This window comes from Orycteropus afer, unplaced genomic scaffold, assembly GCF_000298275.1.
Source record: "Orycteropus afer afer isolate SDZICR_OR568_19922 unplaced genomic scaffold, OryAfe1.0 scaffold00489, whole genome shotgun sequence".
Classification (NCBI taxonomy): Eukaryota; Metazoa; Chordata; class Mammalia; order Tubulidentata; family Orycteropodidae; genus Orycteropus; species Orycteropus afer.
Window position 1 is genome coordinate 1192076 of NW_006922076.1, and position 19023 is coordinate 1211098.

The following is a 19023-nucleotide window of genomic DNA, read 5'->3' on the forward strand; positions in this document are numbered from 1 at the left end:
TGTGATAGAGTCTTGTGCACGGAGCCCGTGTACGGTATGTTGGTGTGTTGGTGGGAACGGAGCCTGCCTTGGCGTGGATGGAGTCCGCCTCAATGTGGATGGAACCTGCCTCAGTGTGCCTGGAGTCTGCCTCGGTGTGGACGGAGCCCACCTTGGTGTGGATGGAATTCAGGGGTTCAGACTTCTTCACAGGATGAGTTGTGTTATTTGTGATCAGTTGCAGGATTTGTATCATAAATGGCGTCTGTTCCTGATTCACTCTAGAAATAAGTGCAGAGTCCTCAGCTTTGGGTGTGTATTATTTTCGTCTGCTTCCAAGAGGCTTTGGTCAGTGTAGTTATATATACAGAATAATGCTTGTGTGATCATAGGTATTTAGTTCTTAAAAAGCCACCCTAATTGGAGATTGTTTTCCAGGGATTCTGAGGTTAGAGAAAGTGAATAACTATTATAATTCTGTAACTCTGACCCAATTTTTGTTTTCTGTGTCGCATTACATATGTGTTTTGTTGAAAGTTTAGAGCTGTGAAGTGGTATCCCCACTTGTTTTAATATACTTAAAAAGAAGGCATGGGTTTTTTGGTTTGTGCTTTTAGAGTTGCTCTCAGTTACCATCGTGGTGGTGGTGTGTGCCATTGGTTCCGACTCCTGTCGACCCGCACGATGGAGTGGAGCTGCCCCATAGAGTTTCCTGAGTTGCAGTCTTTACAGGAGTAGGTCACCAAGTCTTTTCTTCCACAGAAACATTGGATTCAAATCATTGGTCTTTCTGTTAACAGCCATGTGCTTAACCACTGCACTGTCAGGCGCCTTCTCACTTACCATTGCCCAAGGTCAAACTTTCGGAATCCTGACTTAAAAGAGATGTGAGGTTATTTAGTCCAAAGTCCTAGTTCTGTTGAGATACTCAGAAAGATGGTCACCCTACACCTTTCTGGCCCTTCTGTACTTTGGGGGAGAGCACCCCGTCTCAGGAAGTGGCATTTTCCTTGGTTGGAAAGTTCCAGTTTTTTAACATTTGTATATTTATTTGCCTGTTTGTTGATGTTGGGCAGTAAGCACTAGCCACTACTAGCCTTAATTCTTTGCTTCAGAAAAACATTTTTAGGTGGCACATCCTAAGTTGTCTTCCCTGTTACTCTCTGTTTCCTTCAACTGGTCTTTTTCTTGGTGTGGTTTCTAGACATCCTGAAATTCTGTTACAGCTTCTATAGGTAAAGCCTGTTTTGGCATCTTCTCTCTCAAAATGAGCACCTAGAATTGAGTCTTAGCACAGAGTAGTGCTTGCTTTGTGAAAAATGTCTTCTGTTTTCAGGATTTCTAATGATGATTTTCAGTTAAAATCAAGTGCATATTTTAAAGACAATAGTGTCTTTCCCACTAAAACACTCACGATATAGTGCAAGGTAGAAATTGTTCTGCAGACAACAACTAAGTACCAGCCACCGACAGATAACCGGAGGAGTTTCCGTGCTCCACAGAGCAGAGAGAGCTCCGTCAAGAACACATTTGAAACCACAGCCCGTGTGTCTCTGTCCTCTGGGCAAACACGTGTAGCAACAGGCAGAAGTAAAAGAGGGTGTGGTCTTCTCTGTCCACGTCTTTTGATGCACAGAACATTTTTTTTTAATGAGGAAAACCTTGGCACATGAAGATCCAATTTTCCAGCACCATTGGCTGAAAACATACTCCCTTTGCCATTGGATTGCTGTGTGGCCTCTGTGGGAGAGCCCCTGGTTGTGAGTGTGGCTGTGTCTACAGTCTCCATTTGGATCTTTACATCTGTCTGTTGGTCCTTAAGCCAGGACCATACTGACTTTATTACCGTGGCATCAGAGTGAGCCTTGAAGTTGAGTCCTCCAACTTTGTTCCTTTTCAAGAATCTTTTCCAAGTTCATTGATTCTTTATTCTGCATGTCCAGTCGGCTATTAAGCCTATCCAATGAATTTTTTATTTCAAATATTCTAGTTTTCAGTTCTAGAATCACCATATTATTCTTTTAGAACAGTATCTACTTTTTTTCTGTTGAAAGTGACGTCCTTGGTTACAAACTTGTTTCTTTATGTCTGTGGACGTGATTATTCAAGCTGCCTCACCATCCTTGACGGTTGGTTCCGTGATCTGGGTCGTCTCGTGTGTGTTGAGCGTGGCTTGGGTTTTGTTTTCTTTCTTTGTATGTTGGAGTAATCTTGGGTTGGATCCCGAACATTGTGAGCCATGTGTTGTAGAGATTCTGCACCCTGTTTTGTTCTTCTAGAGAGTGTGGATTGTTTGGCTTTAGCAGTTTGTTGACTTGATTGAACTGAAGATGAAACCCTGTCTCCCCTGTGCTAGGTGGAGCTCAGATCTTGGCCTGGTTCCCCTGGCCTGGCTTGGAGCTGGCCCTGTGCGGGCCTGGTGTAGGAGTCAGCCAGGAATTTGGCAGACTCTCGAGTGTGTGGGGCATCCCCCCTCTGCCCTTTTGACGATTCCCTTCACTTTCTCATTGCTATGGTTACCTGCCTTCCCTGTTCTTCGGCGAGATTTGGTGTTTGTGCTTTAGCTGACCAGTGTGTTAGAGAGTGGTGCCTGCCCTCACGCCAAGTGTGGCGGAAAACAGGAATCTCACTTTGTTCCCCTCTTGCGGGTATCGATTCCCTGCCTCTGTTTGCAGTCTTTCAGTACCTTTTGGATTCTGTGTGGAGGCTGTGGCTGTCTGTGGTGCTTTGTCTCGCGCAAAGTGCTTGACCATCGCTGGAAGCAGAACTGTTTATTGATCTATTTATTATTTTTACTGAAAAAAAGCTTCGTTTGATTACGTAATGGATGTGTGTCCATTAAGAACATTAGGAAAGTTCAGAAGAGCACGCACGTGTGAGACACACATAGACACACAGAGTAATCCTGCCCCCGGTATGACCACCATCAACACATTGGTGTCTGTCCCCCAGTCATTCCTTCCTCCCACCCTCCTTCTCCTCGTTCACCCCTTCATCTCTGTTAACCACAGATGGGGGGCTGCCGTGCCAAGTGCCCTGTGTTCTAGCTGACGGCCCTTTCTGACCTCCTGTGTTCTCCCAGGGGCAAATGGCTCACAGCAGGTGTGCGGTGGTGACTCTGGCATCTGTGAGATCTGTGTCGGGCGTGCCTCACTAAGGAGGTGTGGTGCAGCCCTGAAAGCACGGTGTAGCCCTGGTTATAGTGAAAAAGGGCTGAGTGCAGGGACGGACCCAGGGTTAGGTCGCTCTGCCCCAGAGCCGTTGGCATCTTGCTTTTCCAAGCAGCACACCAATGGCCTTGTGCCTGCATGTGTCGAGTGACCATGACCTGTGTTACCTCTCATATGTGAGTACAGTAGTGTGCTAGCTGCAGAAATGGTACTATTTTGAAGGTCCCAGTTAGAGTGTTAGGAGCTGGAGTCTGACTGTTGGTTCCAGTGGGAGCCTGCTTTGACTTTCTGTGTGTTGCGTGGTTTTGTTTTAATTTGTTTCCGGATATGAAGGCCTGCCCGGCTCCTTGATTTCTCAGTGGCCCTCTACTCTCACTTCATGTGCAAAGCCAGCTAGTTTCTGAGAGTTTGTAGATCTGCATTGGTTTGAAATTCCACTTAAAGCCCGCTTCATATATTCACTGCAAGTCCTTTCTATCTCCTTCACAGGTAAGTTAGAGCTTTCAACTATCAGAATGTGTAAGGAGACATAGGCCAGCGTGGCGGTGCTCTTTGTTGTTCAGATCACTTCTTGTTGTCACAGAGGAAGGAGGTCGGGGCTCGGATAATGGTGGTCGTTTCAGTCGGCACTCTCTAGTGACACACTTCCCGTCTCAAGTCTCGCTTTTCCATTCTCCCCACAGCAAGCACTCACAGGGACCCTGGTGGCTGCGGCAGGCAGCACAATGGAAGTGGACCCCTTCCAGAGACAGCAGGTGCTGCCACCACCCACAGGTATGTCCCAGCCAGGCTGCCACAGCCTCAGGTGTCGTGCTCCTGACAATGGGAGTCCGAGCGCATGCCTCTGAGTACTGCTCCCCAGCGACGGGATTTTTGGTTAGTTTCTCTCCAGTTTGAAAGTTAGTTTTCCTAGTGGGGGTTGTCATCTGGACAGAATCTCTTGTGTACATGTGTGTGCACACACGCATACTGAGTTAAACACACGCCCCGTGTTGACCATCTGTGTGCTCATTAGGCCCTCTGTCACCACAAGGGGGTTACTGTGACATTGTCCACTTGCTGAAATTGTCATTCTTCTTACACTAATTTTTCCTTAAAAATACCTGTGTCTCACCTGGGCATAACTCCAGCCCAGCCCTAGGCACAGAGGTAGCTTCCCTTTGCGTTGAGTGTGTCCTTGCAGGTGTCTTTCCTATGCGTTCACAGACGCTTTTATTTAAAGAGGATTCAGAAGTGAGTGCGTGTTAGGTGTCCCTATGGCTTTCTTTACTTGACACACCGCCCTGGATGCCTTTCCAAGGCAGCATACTGTGTTCTTTTTGATGACAGCATGTAGTCTGTTGTATGGATGGTTTTCTGTTTAAGTAATCAGACACTTAATCATGTTTGTTTGTACTGCCCTTTTCTGTTGTAGTCATTGCAGGATTGAACAGCTAGACTAATATATATATTTAATTGTGATTTGGGTGAAAGTTTACAGAGCAAATTCACTTTCCATACAGCAGTTTGCATACACTTTGTCTGATGACATTTACTGTAATTTCCCACAGTGCATCAGCTCCCCTCCCACTTCCTCCCCATAGTCACCTCTTCTGTGTGTCCTTCTCTCCATGTCTCCTGCCCCCTGAGCTGTCTTCCTGTGCATCCACAGCCATTCTGTTCTCCCGTGATTGATCTCTCCAAGGAGTGTATCTACCTAATGTAAATATTCAGCTCATATGCCTGTTTTTCGTTTGGCTGGAAGGTACAGGAGTGGGTTCAATTCCAGACCTGAAGGGCAATTAGGGGCCGTAGTCTCAGGGGTTCCATCAGGCTCTATCAGACCAGCAAACCTGGTCTCTCTCTCTCTCTCTCTCTCTTTTTTTTTTCCCAAATGATTTTGAGTTTTGTTCCACATTGTTCTCCCACTCTATCCTGGATCTCCTACATAGATCGTCCTCTGAGTGGTTGACAGCGGTAGCCGGGCACCATCTAGTTCTTCTGGTCTCATAGTCATATAGGCTGTGGGTTGCATGGTATACCAGTCACTTGGACTAATTGTTTCCATGCATCTTTGGTGTTTTTCATTCTTCTTTGCTCTGGATGAGGAGAGACCCATCGTTGCACGTAGATGGCAGCTTGTAAGCTTTTAAGATCCCAGTTGATACTCACCAAAGTAGAACGTGGAACAATGTTTTTGTGTAGTATGTTATGCCAGTTGAGCTTGATGTCCCCTGCAACTATGGTCCTGAACCCACAGATCCAACTACTCGTTCCCTCCGGGTAGCTGGCTGTGCCCAAGAAGGGACTACAACCTGTCCCTTGTTAGCTCTCCTATATACTTGGGAATTCTTACAGAACATATAAGTACACTTGTAGAAACACTGTCTGCCAACCCTATTTATGGTCATGGGCACACTCCCCCCTGCATGGATATACCTCATTTTTCAGCCTGTCCATCCATCTGTCCGCCCATTGATCAGTGTTTGCTGTCACTGACAGCGCAGTACTGTATGTGCACAAGGGTTCATCTTTGTTGTCTGTACCTTGTATGCACTTGCTATGTCTTCCTCGTCCTCAATAATCTCATATATTTTTTGCATGTTTGTCGGTCTGTCCAGGGCAGAGGTTGGTAGAAATGCCATTTCTGGTCCGTAGGGTGTGTGCAGTGAGCTTGGTGCTGCCCCTGCCCTGTGGGCAGCCTGTCTCCCACAACAGCTTCTGAGTCTCTCACTTCTACCAGCTTCTAAGTGTGACCATTCTTTTTATCTTGGCTGATCTGGTGGCGGAAAATGTATATCTTGTTTTGATTTGGATTTCTTTAATTTTCAGTGACGGAGTGGTGTAGCGAGTGGTTAAGCACTTGGCTGCTAACTGAGAGGTTGGTGGCTTGGCCCTACTAGCTGCCTTGCAGGAGAAAGATGAGACAGTCTGCTTCCATGAAGACTGACAGCTTTGGAGACCCTGTGGGCAGTTCCACTCTGTCCTCTAGGGGCGCTGTGGGTCAGAATGGACTCCAGGAAGTAGGTGTGGTTTGGGCTCTGCTTCATGAAGATTGACAGCCTTGGAGACCCTGTAGGCAGTTCCACTCTGTCCTCTAGGGGCGCTGTGGGTCTGAATGGACTCGGCAGCGCATATGGTTTGGGCTTTGCTTCTGTGAAGATTGATGGCCTTGAAAACTCGAGGCAGTTCCACTCTGCACTCCAGGGGCGCTGTGGGTTGGAGTTGATGCAGTGGCAGTGGGTGTGGTCATTTTGAGCCAGGTTGCACCATGTCTGTTCATGCCTATTATCCATTGGTGAATCTGATCTTCTGAACTGACTGTCCCTGTTCTTTGCTCCTTTTTTCCATCTGCGGTGGCTGTTCTCCATGCTAATTGGTGAGAGATTTCTGAGGAGTTGATTGTTTGTCTGTCCCGTGTGGGCACAGATTGTCAGGTGCTGCTTGTCCTTTGCCTTGGAAGGCTGCTGTCTTTTCCTGTTAGCACGTGTATAACGACAGGAAATTGTAGTTCCCAGCTGTGTCTTCTGTGGCCTTTGGATTTGGGTTCATGAATGGCCTCCTTGTTGACAGATTTTAAAGCATGTATGCATGCATGTGCTTCTCTCCTGCTCTGTTGTTTTATTTTGACATTATTTTTTGAACATTATTCTAGAGCAGTCCAAGCGGCCTCGAATGGAAGTGGGTCACCCAGGAATGGTTTTCCAGCACCCAGGGGTGAGCGCAGGTGTTCCTCTGCAGCAGTTAATGCCGACGGCACAAGGTAAGTCCAGTGTGAGAGTGAGCCCTCCTAGCTAATAATCAGCAGTGGAGTAGACTCTGGCCGAGGTGGAGCCCCTGACACTAGGGCTCTGGGGCTCCCAGTCCCTCCAGCATTGAAAGCCCTGCAGACACTCTTGTAGCTTTAACAGGGCCGCATGGCTCCTCGTCACCCTGCTTCACTGCGAGTTCATCTCCCGTGCTCTCCCCGTGGCTGCTGCTGGGAAGGGGGTATCCGTGGGGCTTGGACCGTGCTCGGCTTGGTGCTGACGTGCAGAGGCTGACACCATGCCCTTCCGGCTTCTTGTAAGGGGTCAGCTGTTGCGCTCAGATTCCCCTGGGGTACTGTCCTGTTTGACTGTGGGAATTGCTTCTCGGGTGGGTCTGTGACAGAGCATTCAGACGTAAAAATGTGTTGCTTCTTGCTGCAGACTCCAGAGTCAGTGGTTTGGGGGTTTTCTCTGGGTCTGCAGGAGGGATGCCCCCGACTCCGCAGGCCACTCAGCTCACGGGGCAGAAGCCAAGTCAGCAGCAGTACGACTCCTCCACGGGACCGCCTGTGCAGAACGCTGCCAGCCTGCACACGCCGCCACCGCAGCTCCCCACTAGGCTGCCTCCCACTGCGGGTGCTCCTGGCGGTGCCCCGCCAGCCGCACTACAGTTCTCACCACAGCCGCCGATGATGGAGTCACAGATCCCTGTGAAGACGCAGCAGCCCTCTGTTCCCGTCCCCGTGGCCCCGTCCAGTCAGTTCCCTGCACCCCTGCAGCAGCCAGCCCCCCCTGCCCTCCATGTCCCGACACCTGGGAAGGCTCATGTGCAGATGTCCCAGCTTCCGGCTCAGCCTCAGGTACATGGGGACATTTGTCTACACAGCTGGAGACGGGAGGACACATTGCTGGTTAGGATTGCTGTCCCCAGTTGGAAGGGTGCTGTGCTCCACCACAGTCTGTAGCTTCTCTATTTTGCTTTCGTCCGTGACAGCAGTTAGCTAACAGCGGTACCATCCGTTTATTGGCTTTGTGGTAATGATTGTCCTTATTAAAGTAATAGAAAGCAGAACTTCCGGTGCTGTCATTCTGAGTACGGGGGCTTCCACGTCTGTTCCCCCATTCCATCTGCCCAGGGCTGAGGGGTGCGCACAGGGCCGGGCAGTGCTGTGCCTGCCCAGGGTTGAGGGGTGCGCACAGGGCCGGGCAGTGCTGTGCCTGCCCAGGACTGCACAGTGAGCACAGTTCTCCTAGCTGCAGTGTCAGTAACTCATTCATTTCAGCGCACGTGCCCCCACTGTTAGCAAGTAAATGTTCTAGGGAGGCTTTGCATTCAAATTCTGCAGGATTATTAGACACGTATGGCTGTGATCTCTGGTAGCATAGTGGCTAAGACACTTGCCTGCTAACCAGACGGCTGGCGGTTCAAACCCACCAGCCACTCCTCGGAAGGAAGGTTGGGCAATCCTACTTCCGTAGTGATACTGCCTCGGAAACCCAAGGAGGGGTCGCTATGAGTCGGGTTTGACTCGACGGCACACAACAACAACAACAACATGGCTGTGATCTGAGCCACATGAGGGTAGACTAGACAGCAGAGCCTGGTTGCTACCAAAGGCTCACCCCTTCTGTGGTGTCGGGCACCAGTGGGGAACGGTTTGTTGGCATTTCACCCCTTTGACTTTACGGTCCTCTGAGGTCAGATCTTCACTGTCCCTGTTTTACGTGAGATGACCTGAGACCAGATATGTTAAACTGTATCTTAAGATCATACAGCTGGTAAGTGGCCCATCTCTGACTTGAGCCCAGACGTGATTCCGGAGCCTTCCGTTGGCTCATGTCTAATCCTCGAGTGTGTCCACTTGAGAGTGGAGCTTTTCCCTCCAGGGTGAGTGAGCGTTTTTGGCTGCTGCCTCCTTCAGAGTCTTGTGGCGGGAGTCTCCATTTTAGGCACTGTCTCATTGAGCCGCACACTGATTGAAAGCAGTTTTGTGTTTTTTCTTACGTTTGTGTATTTGCCTGTAGTGCTTAAAGGCCACAGCCCACCTGTCAGCCTGTTGTGCTCGGGGGCTTTTGTTTGGCTGTTATGCTGGAAGTGATGCCCCTGGTATTTGAAATACTACCAGGTCACCCTTGGTGCACCGGTTCCAGTGGCGCTTCCTCAAATGCACTAGGAAGAAAGGCCTGGTAACCTGCTTTGCTGAGGGCAGTGGAAGCCCTGTGGTTCCCACCAGCATGTGTCCAGTACCATGTGGGAGTGAGCTCCGGGCCAGAGTGCCCTCGGACTCAGGCTGCTCCGGGCCTGTGACCCTAGATGCCTGCAAACCAGGTTGTGAAGATGGCATAGGAGTGGGTGGCATCCCACTCCATTGTCAGCTGGAGCTGGTGCAGTGGCAGTGCCCACTGGTGGGGTCAGCTGTTGGAAATGATTTTTGTTTTAAGTTCTTGCACAAGATGTTGAAGGAGCTTTTTGGATCTGTAGAAGCTTGTTTTTCGTGGGTGGAGCAGAGTCAGTCCACCGTTTTGGTGAAGGGCAGAGTCAGTGTCCCAGACTTTGCGGGCTGTTCAGTTCTGTTGCGCTGATTCTGTGGGAAGCAGCCACAGACGTGTGGGAATGAGCAGCGTGGCTGTGTGCCACCGAAACACTTTTGAGGAACCTGTGGCGGCTGTTGTGGCATGTGACTCCTGGGTCAGGGAGGTTACCGTGAACGTGCAGAAAGCCTCCGGCCCACTTGTCTTAGAGGGTTGTGCGTGGGGTGTGCCTCGCAGAGCCTGTCCTTGGCGCTTGTTCCTCTTCTTGCCCATCCAGCAGAACCTCTTTCAGCATTTCAGGGGCTTTTCAGGCAAGAGCTTGGTGCTCCTTTCCTTGAGTTGCACAAGCTCTGCTTGATCTTAGGCAGGCACAGAGATGGTGACCCCTACCATGAGGAGGCGTGCGGGCGTGTGTGCACCCTTCAGGGACGAGGTGCTGATGTCGGGGGTCACAGAGGTGTGACTCCAACCATGAGGGAGGTGTGCAGGCGTGTGTGTGCCCTGCAGCAATGAAGTACAAGAGCAACATGGGCTGCTGTCCAAGGAGGAAACTTACACAGACCCCCGAATAGTGATGACCAGCTCATAGCAAGAGCCCTGTGTTCATAGCATTAGAACTTGTGTCCTGTGTGGATGGGGTTTAGGGGTCATTTATTCTGTGCATTCAGTTCTGCAGAGGCAGGTGGCTGTCACACGCCTCTCTTGGTGTCTCCTCTGTGCTTGGGGACCGCAGACTACCAGTTCCCTCTTTTGTCATCCACTAGACCGTGGCCCTGACGAGGCCCCCCATGGATGTTGCCCAGCCCTGCCAGCGACCTCTGCCCACTGCTACTTCTACCTCCTCCCTCACCCCCCTGGGTGGCTTGGGCCCTGGACCGCTCCCTGCACGGGCCTCACCTGTGAATAGACCCTGCACAGCAACTAACAAGTCACTGTCACCTGTCACATCCCGGTCCCCGGGTGCAGCTGTTCCAGCCCCCACCAAGGTGCAGAGCCCTGCTCAGAATGCCACCGCATCTCAGGACGGTTCTCAGGATAAGCTGGCAGAACAGATAACGCTGGTAAGCCCACTAAACAAGTCCACTTCCCCAGGAGGGAGCTCAGCTCGGTGCTGCTCTCTAGGTGAGCCGGTTTGGAGTATGTTGCCTGCTCCGTGGTGGGGATGGACCCACGGAGGAGCTGTCAAGCTGGCAGTTGGGAGTTAGCTCTCAGGAGCTTTGGGGTTGGTGCCTGGGCATGTCGTGCTGCTGGGAGCTCGTCTCACTTGCTGCCTGAGTGTGGAGGACCTCTGGACCCGGGTGGACCAGCAGGCCTGCTGTGCTGCCCTGCGGTGTGGTCAGCCAGAAGGAGGTGGAGAGGGGCAACTCTGGGCTCTCACCGTGCCGCTCAGCGCGCAGGTTCGCCCTTCCCCCAGTACGCACTTCCCACTTGGCCTCCCTACATGCGTTTGATCTACGCAGACTTCATCCTGGTCCCTGTTCCAAAAAAAGATTCATTTAGAAACAGGCACAGCATGAAGCTGTGTCCTTGTTGCATTATATCTAAGGTCTGGAAGGCCAGTGGGCAGGGTGGGGGGGAATGTGAGAAAACAAACGTAGGTGTTGAGTTGTGCTGACAACTGTGAAATCCCTTCTGCAGATGCTCAGCTCTGTTGTTCTCATGTCAGTGCCTTTAACAGCCAGACTGGAACCAGTCCTCCCTTCAGGGACGCCCCCCTGTGCCTCACGTGTGTGAAGGCAGGTTTCAGATGTTGGTTGTCCCAGTGGGTGGTGTGTGCTGACCTCCCTCATCCTCGCAGGAGAACCAGGTGCAGCAGCGCATTGCAGAGCTGAGGAAGGAGGGCCTGTGGTCCCCACGACGACTGCCCAAGCTGCAGGAAGCCCCGCGCCCGCGTGCACACTGGGACTCCCTGCTGGAGGAGATGCAGTGGATGGCTACTGACTTTGCACAGGAGCGCAGGTGGAAGGTGGCTGCCGCCAAGAAGGTGCATGGGGTGCATAGGCATTTGATGGGGAGGCTGTGGTGTGGATGGGGTGTAGCCTCCCAGATCACTCTGGAAAGGAGCTCCGTGGGGCCATGGTGACGGTGGTAGGAGAGAGGGAGGGATGGATGGTGCCCACATGGCATGGGTTCCACTTTCAGGTTTGGGGCCACAGCTGGTCAGGCTTTGAGCGTGTTCTCATTTGTGATTTATGTCTCAACTTCACTAAGTGTTGTGGTGGGAACATGAAGGGCATAAGCTACTGGAAAATGAGGAATTCAAAGCAAGAGCCTTGAAAAGGCAACTTCCCTCCAGGCAACAATTTTCATACCTAAGAGTGGAGTAGGCATTGCTGCCTTCATGTACTGCAGTACTGTGCAGCCGACTAGAAAGGGTGGTGTGCGTCGATGAATTTACTGAATGGAGAGATGCTAACAGTGTTAATGGAGAAGATTGTAACACGGTGTGATACCCTGGTTTCTAGAGCTCTGTGCTGTAATAATTCTGTCCAATAATAGTCTCTAGAAAAGCCAAGCCAGGGTGGACGTTGGTCTTAGCTGGCAAACATACCAGTGGTTCTCCTAGTGTGTCCAGGGGACACAAGGGATGGTCTCATAGCACATGATGCCATTATGGGTTCAGTAGAATGTAGCATGGTGAATCATTACGGGCTGGGTAGTGGTGAGGATGTAGTGTGTGGTGTCATTGCTGGGCGATTGATGGGAACTTAGTGCATTGAGTCATTACGGGCTGGGCAGGTAAGTGAGAATGTAGCTTTACCGGGCAGATCGGAGAGACCGTAGCACGTGCTGTCATTACTGGGCAGATTGGTGAGAATGTTACAGGTCCCTTCTTCATAGCAGGACAGAGAGCACAGCATACCTCCCTCGGCCTTTTGTTCACAGCTGGTCCGAACTGTGGCGCGCCATCATGAGGAGAAGAAGCTTTGTGAGGAGCGAGGGAGGAAGGAGGAGCAGAACCGGCTGAGGCGCATTGCAGCCTTGACTGCTAGGGAGATAGAGTATTTTTGGTCAAACATTGAGCAGGTACGATTCCAGGGTGCACTTGGGTTTGGGCAGCCCTAGTCTGCCTTGGCTGCAGAGCTGGCCCTGGCTCATTGGTCTGAGGGGAATTTGGAGGGGAGCAGGCCTGCTGTGTTTTTGGAAGGTGCACGTGTGAGGGTGGGCTGTGGGCACTGGAGAGGGTCTTGGGCGAGTGTGGTGTGGCCTCTGGGTCAGGCCGGGACCCAGCAGGCTGGTGAGTTATGCTGGGGACTGGTGCGGGGCCACTGCGGCTCTTCCTTGGGGTGGGTGCCATCTCCAGAGGCCACTCCCCTCACCTCCTCAGCCCAAGTCTCCTCCTCCTCTCCACTGCCCCTCCTCCCCTCTCATCCCCATCACCTCCCTTTCTCATTTTCATCGCTGCAGAATTTGGACAGAATGTAGCTAGATAAAAAATAAAAACAGCAAGTGGAAAATTTCTTTTTGAAGGAATTCTGAGATGAGGTTGAGACAACTGTGTTTTTAGACTGTGGTGTGAGATAATGTGTTTAGTATTCAGAACTTGTATAATTTACATCCTCAATAATGTATTTGTTTAAATTTTTTAAATTTAGGTTGTGGAAATAAAACTACAAGTAGAACTAGAAGAAAAAAGGAAAAAAGCCTTAAATTTACAGAGAATTTCTCGGCGAGGTATGATACTTAAAACCAGACCCTTGATGTTCTTCATATTGTACAGAGACTTTGTATGTCTTCCTCGTAAAGAAAAACATCTAGAAAACCCACCCCCCAAAAGAAAACCAAACTTGCTGCAGCCGAGTCAGATCTGACGCATAGCGACCCCTCCTTGGGTTTCTGAGGCGGTAAATCCTTACAGAAGTAGACTGCCCAACTTGCCTTCCGAGGAGTGGCTGGTGGGTTTGAACTGCCAGCCTTCTGGTTAGCAGTCAAATGCCTTAGGCATTATGGCACCAGAAAATCCCAAAGATGCTAAAAACAAAACAAAAACAAAACCAAAACCCAAAGCATCATAATATTTAGAAAACAAAGGCATCCCTGTCCCTTGTGGTGTTACTCCTGTGTTTTTCATGTCATGACCGTGTGCCCCTGCTGTGGTGGTGTTGGAGCCCCATCATAGGAGTTTTGAGATTGGCTGCTGGGATTTGTTCTCTTTGTGATGTCCCATGGTGACAGTGTGTGACAAGGACGTTGGATGGGTACGCAGGTGTTGTCAGGGTGGAGGAGGAGGAGGCTGCAGGGCCTGACGTGGTCAGTGGGTAGCATTGAAGCGTTTGCAACAGGAGTGACACGTGGTTCCTTTGAGACATTTCCCAGTCCCTGGTTCTTAGTGCTGGGCTTTCGGTGGGAGTAAGCCTGCTGTAAAGTGGTTAGCGCTCTTTGTGAGTGCTTTATATGAGCAAATCTCCAAGGAAGGAAAAGAGAGCAAACTTTAAAGCTGCCGTCCGTTTTCGGGTGCGTTTGCCTTTCAGACTCTGGCTCCCTGTGTTTCCTCGTCTGGCTGCTGCAGGGCGTCTGACGCAGCACTGGCCCGTCTGGGTCAGATCCAGGCTCTCAGCTGTTGAGGCAGGCTACTTTGTTTTCTTCCATATTGCTGATTTCATTTCCTTTTTTCTTACTTTTTTAACTTGAATGATTTATTGTCTTTAACCTGATGTATCCAAAATATTATTTCAACATGTGGTCAGTATAAAAATTGTTTCTTATATATAGTCTTTTTATAATTTTGTTTATTCTTTTTTTTAAATAGTGGTTTGGGTGAAAGTTGACAGAGCAAATTCCTTTTCCATATAGCAGTTCACACACATTTTGTTTCATGACATTGACTGCAGCTCCCCACAGTGTAACAGCTCCCTTCCACTTCCTCCCTGTTGTCACCTCTTCCCTGGGTCCTTGCACCCCCTCCCCCACTATTTCTCTGTGCATACACTGCCCTTCTGATCTCCCAAACAATATACACCTGCCTGTTGCGTGGCTGGAAGCCATGGGACTGAGTTCTGTTCTAGGCCCAAAGAGTGGCTAGGGGCCATACTCGTAGGGGTTTTACCACTTTCTGTCAGACCAGCAAGCCTGCTTTTTTAAAATGATTTTGAGTTTTGTTCCACATTTTTCTCCCACTCTATCCAGGATCTCCTATTCTGACCGCTTTCCTAGTGGTGGACAGTGGTAGCCGGGCACCATCTAGTTCTGGTCTCAGGGTCATGGAGGCTGTGGTTTGCATGGTCCGCTGGTCCCTTGGACCAATTGTTTCCGTGCACTTGGGTTTTCTTCATTCTTTGCTCCAGACGAGGAGAGACCAATTGTTGCGTCATGTAGTAGTTTTCCGAACTGTGTTCCTGGAGGTTTGTAAGTTGTTTATTTAAAAAGTGTTTAAGTAACTATCAGCAGTGTGTTGTGTTCTCTGCCAATTCTGAGAGCTGAGAAAGAACAAGATGTTATCTTCTGCGCGTCAGCCCCATGGAGCCAACGTTGGCCCATTGATGCTGCAGGGAACGGTTGGACTTGTAAGTGACAACCTGGAGTAGGATGATCCACGCAGGGATTCGTGCCAGCTGAGGGCCTGCGTGGTGGTGGGTGCCCACAGGTGGGGGCTCTGGTCAGGCCAGCACTACAGGTCTGCGTAACGGCAGGGCAGGCCTCTGGCAGAACTTCACGAGGCTTCTCCTGACCCGTGGTGTCCGTGGACGTCTGGTCTGACAACTGCAGTAAGCACACGGCCATTCTGGTTTGGTAGTTCAGCTCTCGTGAGAGCCAGCCCCCTCCCTGTCTCCGTCAGCACCGGACATTGTCACATGAGGTTTAAATCTGTCCACGGCTATGACAGGACCGTGAGGTGCACTGCTGGTTGCTTCATCCCATGGAGTCTCTGAGTGGGTGGCTGGGATTGGCCCTTGTGGCACTGTTCTTTAAAAGGTCCCTCTAGTGCCTTGATGGTGCCAGGTGCAGCAGAGGCTCGAGGGGTGGGCTTGCAGTGCCCGCTTTACTGATGAGAAAACGGGCTGCAGGGCCACTATGGAACCTTATAGACTGTAAGATAATAAACATGGTGAAAGTAGACCGCGTCGTCACCCACCCTGCCTCAGTCCGCCAGGAAGACTTCTGGGTCCCTGCAGAAGAGTTAGAGCTGAAAGTGAGGGCCTGCCAGCGAACCGTGTGGGCCCACAGGTCAGGCCTCGCACCTTGTGCCCCTGGGTACTGGAAGGAAGGGCAGCGTGGCCCCAGGGTCTCTGCTTGTGGGCAGAGGTGCCTGTAGGATGGGGACGGGCACAGGGGAGGCTCTTCCTGCCCTGGCAGCTCTGGGTGGAACCAGTCAGTCACTTGTCTCCTCAGGAAAAGAGCCGAGGCCCTCAGGACGCGACATTGCAGCAGAACCATTCCAGGTATGTGCTGCTGCTGCTGCATTCGGAAGTTTAGGTGGAGACGGCCCAGGGTGGCAGCCACAGCACTCTGCTCAGTGGGCTTGCCCGTTCTCGGGAGAAACACGGGACTGTGACGCTGTTCCCTGTCACTTGGAAGAGCAGAGACTGGTGTGTGCCAGCTGTAGCTCTTTTGGATGTCTGGGGTGGGGGTGGATGTGACGTTTCCCCATCTATGAGTAAGAACTTCCTGCAAGGACAGTGGCAGCTTGGTGGCCTGCACCCAGACACCTGCTGTCCTTGTGATTGCACCCTAGGCAGAGAGTCCATGACAGGATTTTAAGGTACGGGGTGTATAAAACAAGGGCATGGCATCTGATGCATGCTTTGATTGAGAAAACACCACACAGATTCTCCCTTTGGCGTCCTCCAAGTCAGGGCCGTTTCCTGGCTGTCCAGGTGTTCGTGGCGAGTCGGACGAGGGAGCTGGACAGGTCCTGCTTCCAGAGCGCGTGTCTGTGACACGTTCTCTTTGTTCCAGGATTTAGGACTATCGGGAAGAAAAAGAAAAGCCAGCACGTCACTAACTGATGATGAAGGTCTGCTTCCCTTGCCAGTCTGTGCTCCCACCTGTGGCTCTGAGAACTCGCGTCCCTCCTGCACGCCTTGCCCCCCAGGCCGCCACTCCTGCCTGTGGGCTCTGTGAACTTGCTCAGACCCCCGTGCGGGTGTGGAGGGGCCCAGGCTGAGCTGGACCACGTGGTCTCTGGCAGTGTCTGCACGACACCTGGGTGTTCCTGAGCTGCCCCGTGGGACCTGCGTGTGGGGTGTGGGAGGGTAGAAAGGCAGGAGCATCTCAGGAGCAGCACGGTGACCGTGCGTTTGGCCGCAGGGCCAGGCAGGCGCTGTCTGTGAGGGAAGTGCTGGGACGTCAGGCCAGGGGTCTTCTCTGGACGGAGTGGGACACAGGCCTGGTGGCCCGGTATAGGCTGCCAGGTATTGGCAGCACACACACGCCACTGTGTTTTTTATTGATGTTTGATGGTAACTGTTTTAGTGGAAGATGAAGAGGAGACAATTGAAGAGGAAGAAGCAAATGAAGGCATGGTGGATCACCAGACAGAGCTATCTGATTTAGCCAAAGAAGGTAGGCTGTCATACCTTGTCGAAAATTGCCCTCACGAGGTCTTGAATGATACCGTTTCAGAAATGTGTGTCAGAGAGAAGTACCAGTGCGTGAGGACGGGTGTGAGGGGAGAGCCGCTGTCCGTCCAGCGCCTCCCGGCGCACGGGCAGGAGGAAGAGCACACACCCACTTTCCCAGCACAGTGGGCGCGCCAAGCTGCACGGCCCACATCATGGAGGACACAGCTCTCTTTGTCTGATGGCTGTCCCAGAGCTCCTGTTTGCTCACTCCCTCGTCAGCGTCTGGCCCACTGTCATGCCGGGCTTCTCTGTCCCTGGTTGCAGGTGTTCTTTCTGCGTCCTGCACACAGCTTCCACGTCACTGAGAGGTGTCCTCAGAGGTCTTTCCGTTGTCTCGGTGGCATCCTTTGGTGACCGGTGTTCTTCAGTGGCTGCTGCCGAATCACCACTCCTGTTTAAAACGCCTGTTTCCCAGCACTGTGGGGTGCTCCGTGCTACTGCATAGATGTCTTATTTCCACACATATGGGCGTCTGATCTGTCAGGAACTGTAAGCCCATCTTTCCCTCATTGCGAGTGCTCTGGTGGCACTGTGGTTAAAGCATTCCACTGCTAACCAAAAGGCCGGTGGTTGAAGCCACCAGCTGCTCCGTGGAGAAAGATGATGCAGTCTGCATCCATGAAAACTGACAGCCTGGGAAAACCCGGGGGACAGTTCCACTGTGTCCTCTGAGGGTGCGTGAGTTAGGATCGATTCACCAGCAGTGGGTTGTGTGGGTAGACGGTTGTAGGCCTTGGTCTCAGTGTCAGGTGAGAAGCATTGGTGGCCCCGTGTGTTTATCTGACGGGAGCACGCTCCTGGATCTTGCGTGACTCACTCCTGTTCGCTCCCTGCTCAGGCACTGGCTCAGTTGTGAAACAGGGATGAGAGGAGTTTCCTTGTGTTGGTTCCCTGAGGACGTGGTGAAAACGTGCCCGCCTGGGCAGCCTGGCCGGACCTGCTCTTGCAGCTGCAGGGAGCCCTGCTTGAGCTTGTCAGGGTCTCATCTGCTCAGTGTCTCGTGAGACTGGAAGCCCCCCTCTAGAGGTTCAGGGGCTCTGCACTGAGCACATCAGCCATCATGGACTTTACTCCTCTCTGGTGCTCCGTGGTGTCACCCTTGGACTCCTGGAGGTGCCTGCTGCCTGGCCGTGAGCCTCACCCACTCTACTCTCTGTGATCAGAGAGAGCCCAGCGCCTTTTAGGGGCTCTGTGATTGTGTCAGGCCTACCACCTTAAGTCAGCTGACTGGAGCCGTCTCATGGCCACAAACCCATTTGCCACGTCACAGGCATAGTCATGGGAGTGACGTGTCTCATCACGTTCAGCATATGAGTCTCACTCCGTGGGAGGGGTGGTATGTGGGAGGCCATTTGGGGCAGAGCTCCGCCTCTCACGTTCGTCTGTGGATTTTCATGTTGAAGGGTCTCCTGACTCTTCAGCCTGTTCCTTTCCCTGTTGATGCCCATGTGTCTCTTAGAACCACCTTCTGTGGAGTCTAGACACACCTGTTCACGTGCCTTCTGAGCCTGGCTCTCTGTAGCCAGCACTTTGTCCCCTGAGGCCACACAGTGAGGTCTCTGTCTCTGGGTTGGGTTTGGCGCAGGCTGGCTGGGTATGTGACCTGATGGGTGGGAGGCAACTGTGAGGTGGTGTGTCCAGTCATTGCTGGGTCCTTGGCTCCTTGTCACGTGGACTCTGGTGCGACGTGGAGCCTATTTCCCTGAGAGAGTGGGGCCGATGGGCCAGCACCTCTGTGAGCAGCCTCGGGGGCCGTGATCAGCCCTGTGCAGTTGGACATGGTTTTACGGGATGTGCCTGGAGGTGGGGCCGGGGGCCGTCCTGGAGGCCGACTTCACAGTGTCTCTCATGCATGGCTAGGTATGTCTCTTGTCTACACTCCTGCGTGTCCCCAGGCACCTCACCAGCGTTTGTCATGTGGATGTCCACAGGTCTCAGAAGCTTCATGTCGACAGGTACTTGTGGATCTAGACAAGGTCTTCCATTGTTGCTTCTCGCTGGTGGTTGTGGGGAGGCTGGGGAGTGCTGTTCATTAGGGTTATTCTTTTTTTT

General features: G+C 51.7%; 1 protein-coding gene across 1 annotated transcript in view; it reads left to right on the forward strand.

The window, feature by feature from the left end:
* Positions 1–19023, forward strand: part of EP400 (E1A binding protein p400) — an 88246-nt gene that overhangs the window by 9863 nt on the left and 59360 nt on the right. The window contains exons 2-11 of the mRNA XM_042782844.1: positions 3833–3923; positions 6784–6891; positions 7361–7737; positions 10174–10470; positions 11208–11393; positions 12296–12436; positions 13006–13084; positions 15740–15789; positions 16307–16364; positions 16823–16912. Coding sequence (XP_042638778.1) covers positions 3833–3923; positions 6784–6891; positions 7361–7737; positions 10174–10470; positions 11208–11393; positions 12296–12436; positions 13006–13084; positions 15740–15789; positions 16307–16364; positions 16823–16912 — 1477 coding nt within the window. The remainder of the gene's footprint in view (positions 1–3832; positions 3924–6783; positions 6892–7360; positions 7738–10173; positions 10471–11207; positions 11394–12295; positions 12437–13005; positions 13085–15739; positions 15790–16306; positions 16365–16822; positions 16913–19023) is intronic.